This window comes from Siniperca chuatsi, linkage group LG10 (genome assembly GCF_020085105.1).
Source record: "Siniperca chuatsi isolate FFG_IHB_CAS linkage group LG10, ASM2008510v1, whole genome shotgun sequence".
NCBI classification, from domain to species: Eukaryota; Metazoa; Chordata; class Actinopteri; order Centrarchiformes; family Sinipercidae; genus Siniperca; species Siniperca chuatsi.
In genome coordinates this window covers 11,849,872-11,861,759 of record NC_058051.1, presented here as the reverse complement: position 1 = coordinate 11,861,759, position 11,888 = coordinate 11,849,872, and the positions used below count along the sequence as shown (strand labels likewise).

General features: G+C 42.2%; 2 protein-coding genes across 2 annotated transcripts in view; one reads left to right on the top strand and one right to left on the bottom strand.

The window, feature by feature from the left end:
* The first annotated feature begins 3,151 nt into the window (after nt 1-3,151).
* On the top strand, nt 3,152-4,615 carry atp5f1e (ATP synthase F1 subunit epsilon). Its single transcript, XM_044210418.1, has 3 exons — nt 3,152-3,308; nt 3,682-3,815; nt 4,426-4,615. Coding segments are annotated over exons 1-3 (168 nt in total). The 5' UTR covers nt 3,152-3,276; the 3' UTR covers nt 4,428-4,615.
* A 65-nt stretch (nt 4,616-4,680) lies between these two features.
* The window catches only part of si:dkey-11f4.7 (piezo-type mechanosensitive ion channel component 2), a 42,519-nt gene continuing 35,311 nt past the window's right edge, over nt 4,681-11,888 (bottom strand). Inside the window, exons 50-56 of the mRNA XM_044210417.1 lie at nt 10,252-10,440; nt 9,250-9,342; nt 7,945-8,114; nt 7,346-7,462; nt 6,927-7,006; nt 6,354-6,579; nt 4,681-5,744 (exon numbers count right to left, since the gene is read on the bottom strand). Of these exons, the coding sequence (XP_044066352.1) occupies nt 5,489-5,744; nt 6,354-6,579; nt 6,927-7,006; nt 7,346-7,462; nt 7,945-8,114; nt 9,250-9,342; nt 10,252-10,440 (1,131 nt within the window). The 3' untranslated portion in view covers nt 4,681-5,488. The remainder of the gene's footprint in view (nt 5,745-6,353; nt 6,580-6,926; nt 7,007-7,345; nt 7,463-7,944; nt 8,115-9,249; nt 9,343-10,251; nt 10,441-11,888) is intronic.

The following is an 11,888-nucleotide window of genomic DNA, read 5'->3' as shown; positions in this document are numbered from 1 at the left end:
TTTGGTGGGATGAGTCTTCCACTGAAGGTGCTCCTTTGTTTAGCCAGCACGTCATGGAGCGGGTGGGAGACACTGTCCAAGATGGCGTGTAGTTTGGCCAGCATCCTCCTCTCTGACACCACCGCCAGAGAGTCCAGCTCCACCCCACAATGTTACTGGCCTTACGGATCAGTTTGTTCAGTCTGTTTGCGTCCGCTACCTTTAACCTGCTGCCCCAGCATGCAACAGCATACAGGATAGCACTGGCCACCACAGACTCATAGAACATCTTCAGCATTGTCCGGCAGATGTTGAAGGACCTCAGCCTCCTCAGAAAATAGAGGCGGCTCTGGCCCTTCCTGTAAACAGCCTGAGTGTTCCTGGTCCAGTCCAGTTTATTATCCAAGTGTACTCCCAGGTACTTGTAGTCCTCCACAATGTCCACACTGACCCCCTGGATGGAAACCGGGGTCGCCGGTGCCTTGGTCCTCCGTAGATCCACAATCAGCTCCTTTGACTTTGTTGCATTGAGCTGCAGATGGTTCTGCTCACACCATGAAACAAAGTTACCCACCACAGCCCTGTACTCCGTCTCATCACCACCGCTGACACATCCCACCACAGCAGAGTCATCAGAAAACTTCTGAAGGTGGCAGGACTCTGTGTGGTAGCTGAAGTCTGTGGTGTAGATGGTGAAGAGGAAGGGAGAGAGGACAGTCCCCTGAGGGGCCCCAGTGTTGCTGACCACGCTGTCTGACACACAGTGCTGCAGCCGCACATGCTGTGGTCTGCCAGTCAGGTAGTCCACAATCCAGGACACAAGGGGGGCGTCCACCTGCATCGCTGCCAGCTTCTCTCCCAGCAGGGCAGGCCGGATGGTGTTAAAAGCACTGGAGAAGTCAAAAAACATGATCCTCACCGTGCTTGCCGGCCTGTCCAGGTGGGTGTGGATGCGGTTAAGCAGGTAGATGATGGCGTCCTCAACTCCCAGTCGGGGCTGGTAGGCGAACTGAAGGGGATCCAGGAGGGGTCTGACCATGGGCCGCAGCTGTTCCAGCACTAGTCTCTCCAGGGTCTTCATTATGTGGGAGGTCAGTGCCACCGGTCTGTAGTCCTTGGAGCCACTGGGACGTGGCGTCTTCGGCACAGGAACGAGGCAAGATGTCTTCTACAGAATGGGGACCCTTTGAAGACTCAGGCTCAGGTTAAAGACGTGTTGAAGGACTCCACAAAGCTGGGGGGCACAGGCTTTTAGCACCCCGGGGCTAACGCCATCGGGGCCTGCAGCCTTGTTCGAGTGGAGCCTCATCAGCTGTCCTCTCACCTGGTCAGCAGTCAGGCACACAGCAGAAGTTACAGGTGGGGGAGGGGGGGAGTCGTCGGTCTGGAGAGGGCCGTTAGCCTGATGGGGAGGGGGGAGCAGAGTACTCAGAGGAGATTGAGGGCCGACAGCAGCTGAGTTAGAGGGGGGATGAGCAGGAGCCGGTGTGTCGAATCTGTTAAAGAACAGATTCAGTTCGTTGGCCCTGTCCAAGCTGCCTTCAACTCCTCTGCTGCCAGTCGGTCTGAAGCCAGTGATGGTCTTCATGCCGCTCCAGACCTCCCTCATGTTGTTCTGCTGGAGTTTCCGCTCCAGCTTCCTCCTGTACTTCTCTTTGGCCTCCCTGAAGTGGCTGATATCAAGAAATCCTACCAATGGCTAGAGCGGGCTGGACTGAAGGACAGCACAGAGGCACTCATCATGGCTGCACAGGAGCAGACCCTGAGCACCAGAGCGATAGAGGCCCAGATCTACCACACCAGACAAGACCCAAGGTGTAGGCTGTGCAAAGAGGCCCCTGAGACAATCCAGCACATAACTGCAGGAAAAGCATTCATGGAGCGCCATAACCAAGTAGCTGGCATAGTGTACAGGAACATCTGCACTGAGTATGGACTGGAAACCCCGAGGTCAAAGTGGGAAACACCTCCAAAGGTGGTAGAGAATGACCGAGCCAAGATCCTGTGGGACTTCCAGATTCAGACTGACAGAATGGTAATGGCGAACCAGCCAGACACCGTGGTGGTGGACAAACAGCAGAGGAAAGCCGTCGTGGTTGACGTGGCAATACCAAGTGATGGCAACATCAGGAAAAAGGAACATGAGAAACTAGAGAAGTACCAAGGGCTCAGAAGAGCTGGAGAAGGCCTGGAAGGTGAAGGCGACAGTGGTGCCCGTGGTCATCGGAGCACTCGGGGCAGTGACCCCCAAACTGGAGGAGTGGCTACAGCAGATCCCTGGAAGAACACCAGACATCTCGGTCCAGAAGAGTGCAGTACTAGGAACAGCAAAGATACTGCGCAGAACCCTCAAGCTCCCAGGCCTCTGGTAGAGGACCCGAGCTTGAAGGATGAGACCACCCGCGGAGGGTGAAGGACAAAGTTTTTTTATATATGCCTCTATTTTCTGAGGAGTCTGTGGTGGCCAGTGCTATCCTGTATGCTGTTGCATGCTGGGGCAGCAGGTTGAGGGTAGCTGACGCTAACAGACTTAACAAACTGATCCGTAAGGCCAGTGACATTGTGGAGGTGGAGCTGGACTCTCTGGCGGTGGTGTCAGAGAGGAGGATGCTGGCCAAACTACATGCCATCTTGAACAGTGACCCTAAATCGTCATTAAACTGGACATTGATCATTAACATCTCTGCAATACATGAGATAATTGTGCAATATCCTGTGTCAATACTCCTGTGCAATGTACCCTTTTCAGTTTAAAATTCCCTATTTATTGATATTGATATTTATTCATACCTCTAGTACTGCTGTGCAATATCCTCCGTCTCATTATAAATAAGCTACACTTAACTTGGCAGTTCATGCACTATTACTTTATTCCATATTATTATCATCAATCGGTAAACCCACTTTGTACTTCACACTTGTTTTATTTTATTCTTATACCCACTTGGTACTTAATTTATTTTCTGATCTGTATTATAGTGTATTATATTTTTTGCTTAGTACTTCTATTCCTGTGTGCACTGACGTGATAGTGAGCTGCTGTAGCAAAAGAGTTTCCCCTCGGGTATTTCTGATTCTGCTAAAAAAATATATATTAAAAATATATTTTTAAAAAGCATTTACATACAGCGGTGTTTATGAGAGAGAGGCGTTGTTTGTGGGGCGGGATAAGTGACCGTCAAAGCTGTCAATCATGATCAAGCAATGTTCTTATTGGGTGGGGAAAAAACAAGCGTATCTCACATGATGTCATCGCGCACATATCCAACCTGTCCTTGAAGCCACAATACAGGCAAGATGGTCGCATACTGGAGACAAGCAGGCCTAAGGTAAAAAAATACATATATATATATATATATATATGTATGTCCACAAAGTTAGTTTTGTGGTCAATGTTGGCTGTTATTTGATAATAGAATGTTGTTATTATAACTGAATACTTTCACAAAACCGTTGTTGTTATTCCGTTTATTAAGTCCTTCAGAGAGTTATAGCTACTACTAAGTTAGCTTTAGCTAGCTTTTCCACCCGTGCGCTTAACGTTAACTAATAACCGTCCAAGATCTGACTCTTTTTGTTAATGCATCGAATACATTATTTGTTATTAAAGAAGCAGTGGTGTTTTTTTTTATATTCCAGACAGATCACTGTCAGTATTGCTTGCCCTTTAGCATGCGGCTAACAAGTGTGTCCTCTTTACAGCTACATCCGCTTCTCCGCTATCTGCGCGAACGCGGTGCGGTCTGCAATGAAGCCGCAGTTCAAAACCGAGGCAATAAAGGCCGCAGAAGCCAGCGTCAAAGTCCTCAAACCTAAAACAACAACAGCAGCAGCATGTAAGTTCATCAGATATTATAAGTTACCAGCACTTTAGAGAAACTGCATATACATGTCTGCACATAAATTCGTCATGACCCCTGGCAATCTGTATTTCAAGGAGAGGTAGCTGTGACATTGATACCGTCAGTGTGCAGGTTTTCATTTCAGTCACTGATGGAAGTATTCAGAACATTTAGATAGCAATACTACAGTGTTTAAAAACGTTCCATTATAAATAAATGTTGCATTCTAAATTTTGTGAAGGAAAATTATCAGCTAAAATTATAGCTATACGGTACACTATCAAAAGTGAACTTACTTATGCCGAATTGCCCCTTTCAGAGTGTTATATTGGATTGTTATTGCTTATGCACGAACATTTAAGCATAATTTTAATGTTGTACCTAGTCAAGGTGGTGCTAATTTATAACTCACTTAACTAGTTCATACATTATTGAGTCGTTAAATCTATAACAATGCAGTAGTTGAAAGTTTACTGTCCAAGTAGACTAACCCTGAACCTGCACTCACAGATATGAATAATTGTATTCTGTTTGGGATGCAAAATAATTTCCATGACGATATTTTCAGTAATGTTTCTGTCCTTCTGCTCTGTTTTCCCTCCAGGATATGAGACGTGATGTAGAAGTTTTTCCTTGAGTTGTGTGGTCCTGTCACTGTCCTGTCTTGCACACCACGAAGAGAAAATAATGGATGACATCAAGATGACCTGTTAGAGACTGGGGACCTGAATGAAATTGCCCCCTCCCCCTTTCATTTGTAATTAAAATTGTATTAAAGATGGGTATCGGAAATACATTTTGTTTCCTTGTATTCTTGCCCTGTTGGTGAATATAGTATTTACAGCATGAGACACAAACATTTGTCTGTAACAACAATTTTTATTTTGGTATAAATTAATCAGTGCAGTAGTCTACATAGTCATATACAGAAACATAGTATTTACAGAGGTATGTGTGTGTTGATCCATGAGTATATCAATGGTTTGTTGAAATTTCATTGTTTCTGTAAGTCAGGGAATAGGATGGCATGTGTACTGTACACTAGTAAGTTTAAAAACCTAAATCATCAGAAATGCATGCATTGCCCAGTGGGCTGAAAATCAAATAAACTATAGCAGCAAATAATAACTGACAGGCACTTTTTTATTTGTTCAACTGAAGTTCAGATTAATTGGTGTTACACCTTCTACTTTATTGTAACATGTCATTGTTGATATTCTGTATGATTTGCCTGTACGTAGTCTTTAAAATTATAATCAGTCTTGTATTCAAACCAGAAAAAGTATTTTTTGTCACTGTGAATAGTTGTAATGGTATCATGAAAACTGATCCATTTTTATATGAGCGTGCTGATTCACTTTACACAAAAATCTCTGCTTGGCCTTTCCATGAAGGTCAGAGGTCAAGATTATTTGCAGGGTCAGAAAGGGACTCAATATTGTGCCATGGGGCACTTCATTGGGATTCTTAATCACAAGTTATGCCTGTAGCTCTATTTGCCTCAAATCCAATTTTAACTGCACTAATGTTGGAATAAAAATGAAAAGACTCTACTGCACCAAATTGTATTTGCTCTAATACATCCATTTTGAATGATGGGAGTTCACATCCAGAGGTGGCATTTCACTCTTGACGTCCCGTACTAAGAGATGTTATGCCACCAAACCCTAGCTGTCTTTCTTCTCTCTGGTCATTTTGATCATGGTCTCAGGCGATCGGTAGAGGAAGATGAGTTTCTCAAACAGTGTCTCCTCCAGCTCCATCTCTCCCGTCTCCCGGACCACGAAAATATCTGTGCAGAGCTTTAGCACCCGGTCCACACACGGCAGCTCCTCAAACATGATGGATCTCGAGATCCCGTTGAAGAACTCCCTGACAAACTTTCCAATGACCAGTACTACTGACATGTACAGACCTACGATGCTGTAGTGAAGAGAAGAGGAGCAATGGGAGAAAAGTCTATTGGCATGTCATCAGTGGGAAAAAAAGTTTTGAGTTAGATCAACCTGCATTGACCTGCAAATTTGTGACATTTAAGAGAGTTAACTTTTTCTTTGTCTTAATCAGTGCTATCTATCACTCATTGAAAAATCATAGTTCTTCTATGATTGGCTGATGTTAAGAGATACAGTATAATCACCTGCAGATCACCTACTACAACACACTCAATACGACTTGTTTGGAATTCTTCAAAGAGCCAAAAAAGCACATTTGAAAAGCGTAAAAGACAAGCCTCTTTCTGAACACGATTACTCCCGATAATCCACAGACCTCATGTGAACAGTCATTTCTACCAAAGTAAAACCGCAAACCTTATGTCATTATGTTGAAAGAAGAAGCTGGTATATAAAAGGAAGAAATGAGGCGCACCATCAGCTGTCTATTATTGAGGTGAGCTATAGCAGGTACAGTATCTTAAAATGTCAGCAAATCATAGCAGCCTGAAACGGGGGGCTGGGTTTGAGGGAATGTAGCAGATAAGTCCACAATCATAAGACCGACAAAATGCAGGTGAGATGTCTTGTTACCTACCCATGTCCAGCCAGAAAGCCCAGACTGGAGGGGCTGACTTTGTCACTGAACACCACTATCTCTATGCTGTGACACTTGTGGTCGGAGGAGGCGAGAACTGGGGAGCACTCCTCCACCACCCACCACTGGTCTGCCTCTTTCTCTGAACCCCTGTTGACCTGTTGAAGTTTGATTGACATGGGCTTGAAGAAAGCCAGCGCCTGAAGGTCTGGGCGGTCTGAGTGGTCTGAGGGAAGACATGCCGAGGGTTAAATAAAACTGTATATTTTAAACAGGAGATCAGTACAGGACGTATCACTCTGATCGTTATCGATGGATCGTAATCCTTTCTTGAGCCCAGAAAGCTCACTGCTGCACATGCAAAAAGAGGCCTGATAGACCAGAAAAAATCCTAAATAGAAAGAGAGCACAAGGAGTTGAATTACACAAAGATTACCAACAAATAAGATCCTATAGTGAAAAAAAGATACCACAGCCCAGATGGATTCCTTCAGATATTATAAGTACAATGCAGTTATGATTTATGAAACAAAAATCTGTAGTATGGTCAATGTACAATAAACTGTAACTAACCTACTTTCATCCTGGTTGCCATTTTGGACTCTGGTCCTTTGGGACCCCTGATGAACTTTGGCAGTAAAGAATTAATGAGCCTACAGGACAGAATGACATAGTTTAACACCTTTTGAGCTCAAATCAGACTGAAGAAAATCTTCAGTAACGCTTCACATGTATATCTGGGTTTTAAAAGTATTGAGAAACAGCTGATGACATACAGTATTTCAACTCATATAGTGTCATGCCTACTAATGTATTTTTAAGTATGAGTTTATCTTAATTATAGCCATTACTAGCATGTTTATTTGATTTAAATAAGCTGTTCTCTAGCCTTAACATCTATAGTGAGTAAGGAAACTACATTTGAACTACACCTGAAGAAGACAAACAATAATAGTACAACCAACTGGTTGTGTCTGCTGACTGCGACTCACACAGGTTTGCTGCTATTGCCTTTGAGCATGTGGACTATCCCTTCCCTCAAGGCCTTGTCATCAAACTTCACAGTGTGTTCTCCCACCGTCTCTGCATTCATTGATATGGACGCATTCCTGAGAAGGGCAGGAGAGGAGCCTTCAGTTCAATGCTATGTGTATCTGTGCAAAATGCAGCCATATGACTTAAAAATATAGTTACTGAACAGTTTCATGAAGAGAAATTAAGCATAAAGAATTGAACAAAACAAAAAGACACTACATTTCAGTGGGAATGTCTGTCTTTATAGTAAAATTAAACTCGACAAATAGGCACCATGTTTAGTCTCATGCAGTACGAGCAGGGTTGATACATTTCCGAATTCCCAAAAAATGAATATGACATCATATAAATGGACACACATTTAATGCACAGATGCATATGCTCCATGTACAACTGTTCACATCCATTCACACATTAATGGAGTCTGTATCTTAATGAGTTAAAGTACTTTTCAGAAAATCTGTTTTCCTTTCTTTGATATGTAAAACAATGAAGAGCCCACAAATTGACCAAAATACAAAGCAGTAGAAAAGTACACACAGACACACACACTGACCTGAGCAGCGTCCAGCGTAAGGTCATGTATATATGAGAGGAGTTGCTGAGCTCCTGTATCATTGCCTCGCGACTGGCCGGGCTGATGCTCCACATCAGACTGGCATCACTCTTGATCTTAGCAACAACAATGTCGTCCGCCGCGTAGTTCATTATGAACTGCATAGCAGACTGGGAGAGAGGGGGATTACATTTCTGCAGTTATTTCAATAAATGTCACCACAGTGTTCTGAAATGAATTAAATCCCCATTGTGTCTCTGAGTGCCACATGTCAAATCAATCACACAGACAGGAAACTAGGGGATCGAGAGGTATGACATGCAAGGTCCCCGGCCAGAATAGAACCGGGGACGTTTTTGTTATCAGGTATGTATCTTAGACCAGGAAAATGGATCACATCAGTCCAGTTCTCAGATCTTTACAAAGGCCTCCTGCGTGTCAAAAATTGATTTTAAAATACTACTGTTGGCTTATAAAGCACTGAATGGCCCTAAATACATTTCTGATCTGCATTCAGTTTTTACACACCACCTATCTGGAGCAAACTCACAGAAATCTTCTACCACTTGAGAGTGGTAGAAGATCTTTTAAATTGAGGCTTAAGACTTTTAGGACTATGTATTCATATCTTGCACTGTACAGTAGCTGCACTGTAATTTCTATTCTCCTGTTAATCAGTTTTTTATTTTTTTCCTCTATTATATTTTATCCTTAAATCCTATTCATATGTGTCTTTTTGTATTGTCTTTTTATATTACTCTGTGTTTCTTTTTTCAATGCCTTTTATGTCTTATGTAAAGCACTTTGAATTGCCTTGTTGTTGAAAGGTGCTGTACAAATAAACTTGCCTAGCCTATGCATCTTAACCATTTGTTCACCAGGACTTCTTCACTCCACTATATCACTTCTGTATGTATCAACATACTGCAACCCCTCCTCCTGACAGCCACATTAAAATACTGAACAAGAGATACTTGAGCTTCCCGGTGTCCCAACACAATCAATAAGATGTATTTAACATGAACAGATATGCTACCCTGTAATCAAGATTTTTTTTTGTTCAAACAAATACAAACATTCTAATAAAAATCATAAAAAACATATATAGAAAAAAAAAGAAAGAAAAGACCACACAAGTATATACAGTATACATCTACATGCACATACATCTACACACATAAGAATAAGAGGTTATTGCTATGACATATATAGGAGATACAGTTATATTTCTGGTGGTGGATGGTTATGTATTTGGTCTCAGTTTGGCATTTACAGAAAAAATGAATAAATTGAAGTGAGTCTTACTGGATAGGTTGCATAGACTTTGGTGAGTTGGTTGAATCTAGCTTCTGTATACGGAACCAAGTTCTGCTCCTGGGCGCTCATGGTGAACAGAGGCTGTGGAAGCACAATCAGACACACTCAAGAGTAAAACATACACGTCCACCAGATACGGACAATGACTAATGCCTGAACTGCACAGTTACAGGGCAAGTAAAAATGTAATCACATAAACAGTAATGGTAATGCAGGGAAGTGGTTGTTGTTGTTGCTTTCTTTGGCTACACTAGCAGCAATAATCTAGGCATGGCAATGTTGGTCTGTCTGTCCAGACTGAAATATCTTGATAACTACAGGATGGATTGCCATGAAATTTTGTACAGACATTCGTGGTCCCCAGAGGATGAATCCCACTGACTTTGGTGATCCTCTGACTTCCTCTAGTGCCTCAATGAAGTTGACATTTGTGGTTTTGAGTGAAATGTTTCAACATCTTGGATGGATTGCCACGAAAAGGGCATTTGGTACACACATTTAAGTTCCCCTCTGGTGATCACCTGACTTTTCATCTTGCTCCATCCTCAGGTAAAATGTTATTATGTCCTTTGGTTTTATGACAAAATATCTGAAAAACTAACAACATTCACATCAGCCTCAGCTGTACTTTGTATTTAGTGCTAATTAGCAAATGCTAGCATGCTAACACGCTGAAACTAAGATGGTGACCATGTTAAATGTTTTACTTGCTAAACACTAACATTGTTATTGTCATTGTTAGCATGTTGATGTTTGCATTTAGTTCAAAGCACCACTGTGCCTCAGTGCCTGTTGAAGAAGTGTAATACTGGTGACTTTTATCTTCAAGACACCACATCTGCATCACCAACGACTTTGCTGTTTCACCTTTTAAAAGCAAGAATCCTTCTATGAATATTAGCAGCCAGCCAGCTTCAGTGTTTTAGAATATAAGCACACAAACACTAAAAGCTGAGAGTTAGCACACAGTTTACCCGTTTACATCCTGACCTCATATCCTGCAATGCTGAGCTGGATGGAGACGTCCAGCGGCTGATTGGTCACTCCGGCTGCTGACTGGACCAGTGACATGAAGAGGAGCGGGAACCAGATGATGCTGATGAGAGCGAAGATGATGAATCCTCCCATCCCGTATTTCACCACCTTCTTCTTCATCTGCCCTGGAGTGTGGGGGTATTTCTGGAAGAATTACAATTGCATTACTGTAGTTCTCACTAATCATTATTTAGTCTCCTAGGTAGAAAGATTATTTTCATTATCCATTCTTTTTTTTTTCCTTCAGCCTATAAAATCTAAAAAAGAAAAGAAAAATGTTCATCATAACTTATCAGGTCAATGCCTTCAAATTGCTTATTTTGTCTGACCATCAGTGATAAATCAAAATGTATTTAATCGATAAGTCCTCTTATTTTAGAAGCTCTAACCTAACTAATACATTGAGGGGCGAATTCACAAAAGGATACCTGCATAAATATGACAAATAGGAACCATGTAATTCTCCCCTTTCTATGCAAATGAGCCTTAATTGAAAAACAAGGTCAAATTCACAAACACCAGCGCTAACATCCACACGCAGTTAGAGTGAATTTATTAGCGTCTTTGGAGAGTTGGTGGTAACTGAAGCATATTTCTAAGGGGCGTCACACCCGGACTCAAGTGATCATGGCAGCAGTGATTGTAGCCAGGCAAAGCAATAGCGCATCACAGTACATCATATGTGCACAGGTGGCACAGAGACAGTACAATACCTGATATTCACCATGAGGGAATGAAACTGTAAAACAACATAAAACCTGCTGCTGTGAGAAACGGAGACGATGGTTACGCACTGCAACAGTCCAGCAGAGAGCGGAGTAGGAGAGAAAACAGCTCTCCATGCGCCCAGAGGCGTGAGTGAGAGCACACAGTTAAAGCAACCCAAATAACAATCCCTCCATACAGAGTGAGTCATAGAAAAATAAGAGACATCTCGCAGATAGAAACGGATAAAAGAGCAGGGGGAGTTATTAGATCATTAGAATACTTAGAATTAGAATTAGAATAAGTTCTCTTTCAAATCAAACATCTCTTTCCACATAAGTGGAAAGTATTATTCTTGCAACTGCATTTGTAACATGTTCTGACTCAAACGTTGCTTAACCATGTCATGTGATCTGCTACTTCAGTACACTTTAAGAACAAATATTACTGGGACCACTACAGAAAATTGCAGATGAACACTTAGCAGACGCGAAACAATGGCAAATTGCACTCAGCTGCAAAACTTCATGGGCGTGTTTGCCTTGTAATATCTATAGTGCAATATCTTTTGTGAATCGGACCTTGAGACGGGGCAGATAGCGGTTGCAAATGTTGCGCAATTCATGGTGCTATCAGCGGCCGCAATTTATTCTTTGTGCATTCACCCCTTAGTATTTTTACTTGATAAATGACTAAAACGATTAAGTGGTCATCAGAATACTCATTAATAAATTATCTGTTGATAAGAGAGGGAGGGAGAACATGGATAGGAATTTTAACGCACAAGGCAGATAATTACAAACTTAATGCACGTTTCATGTTATTTAAACATTATAACTTTGAGTAGGTAGTATTGTTGTAATAGTGGTCTATACATAATGATGATG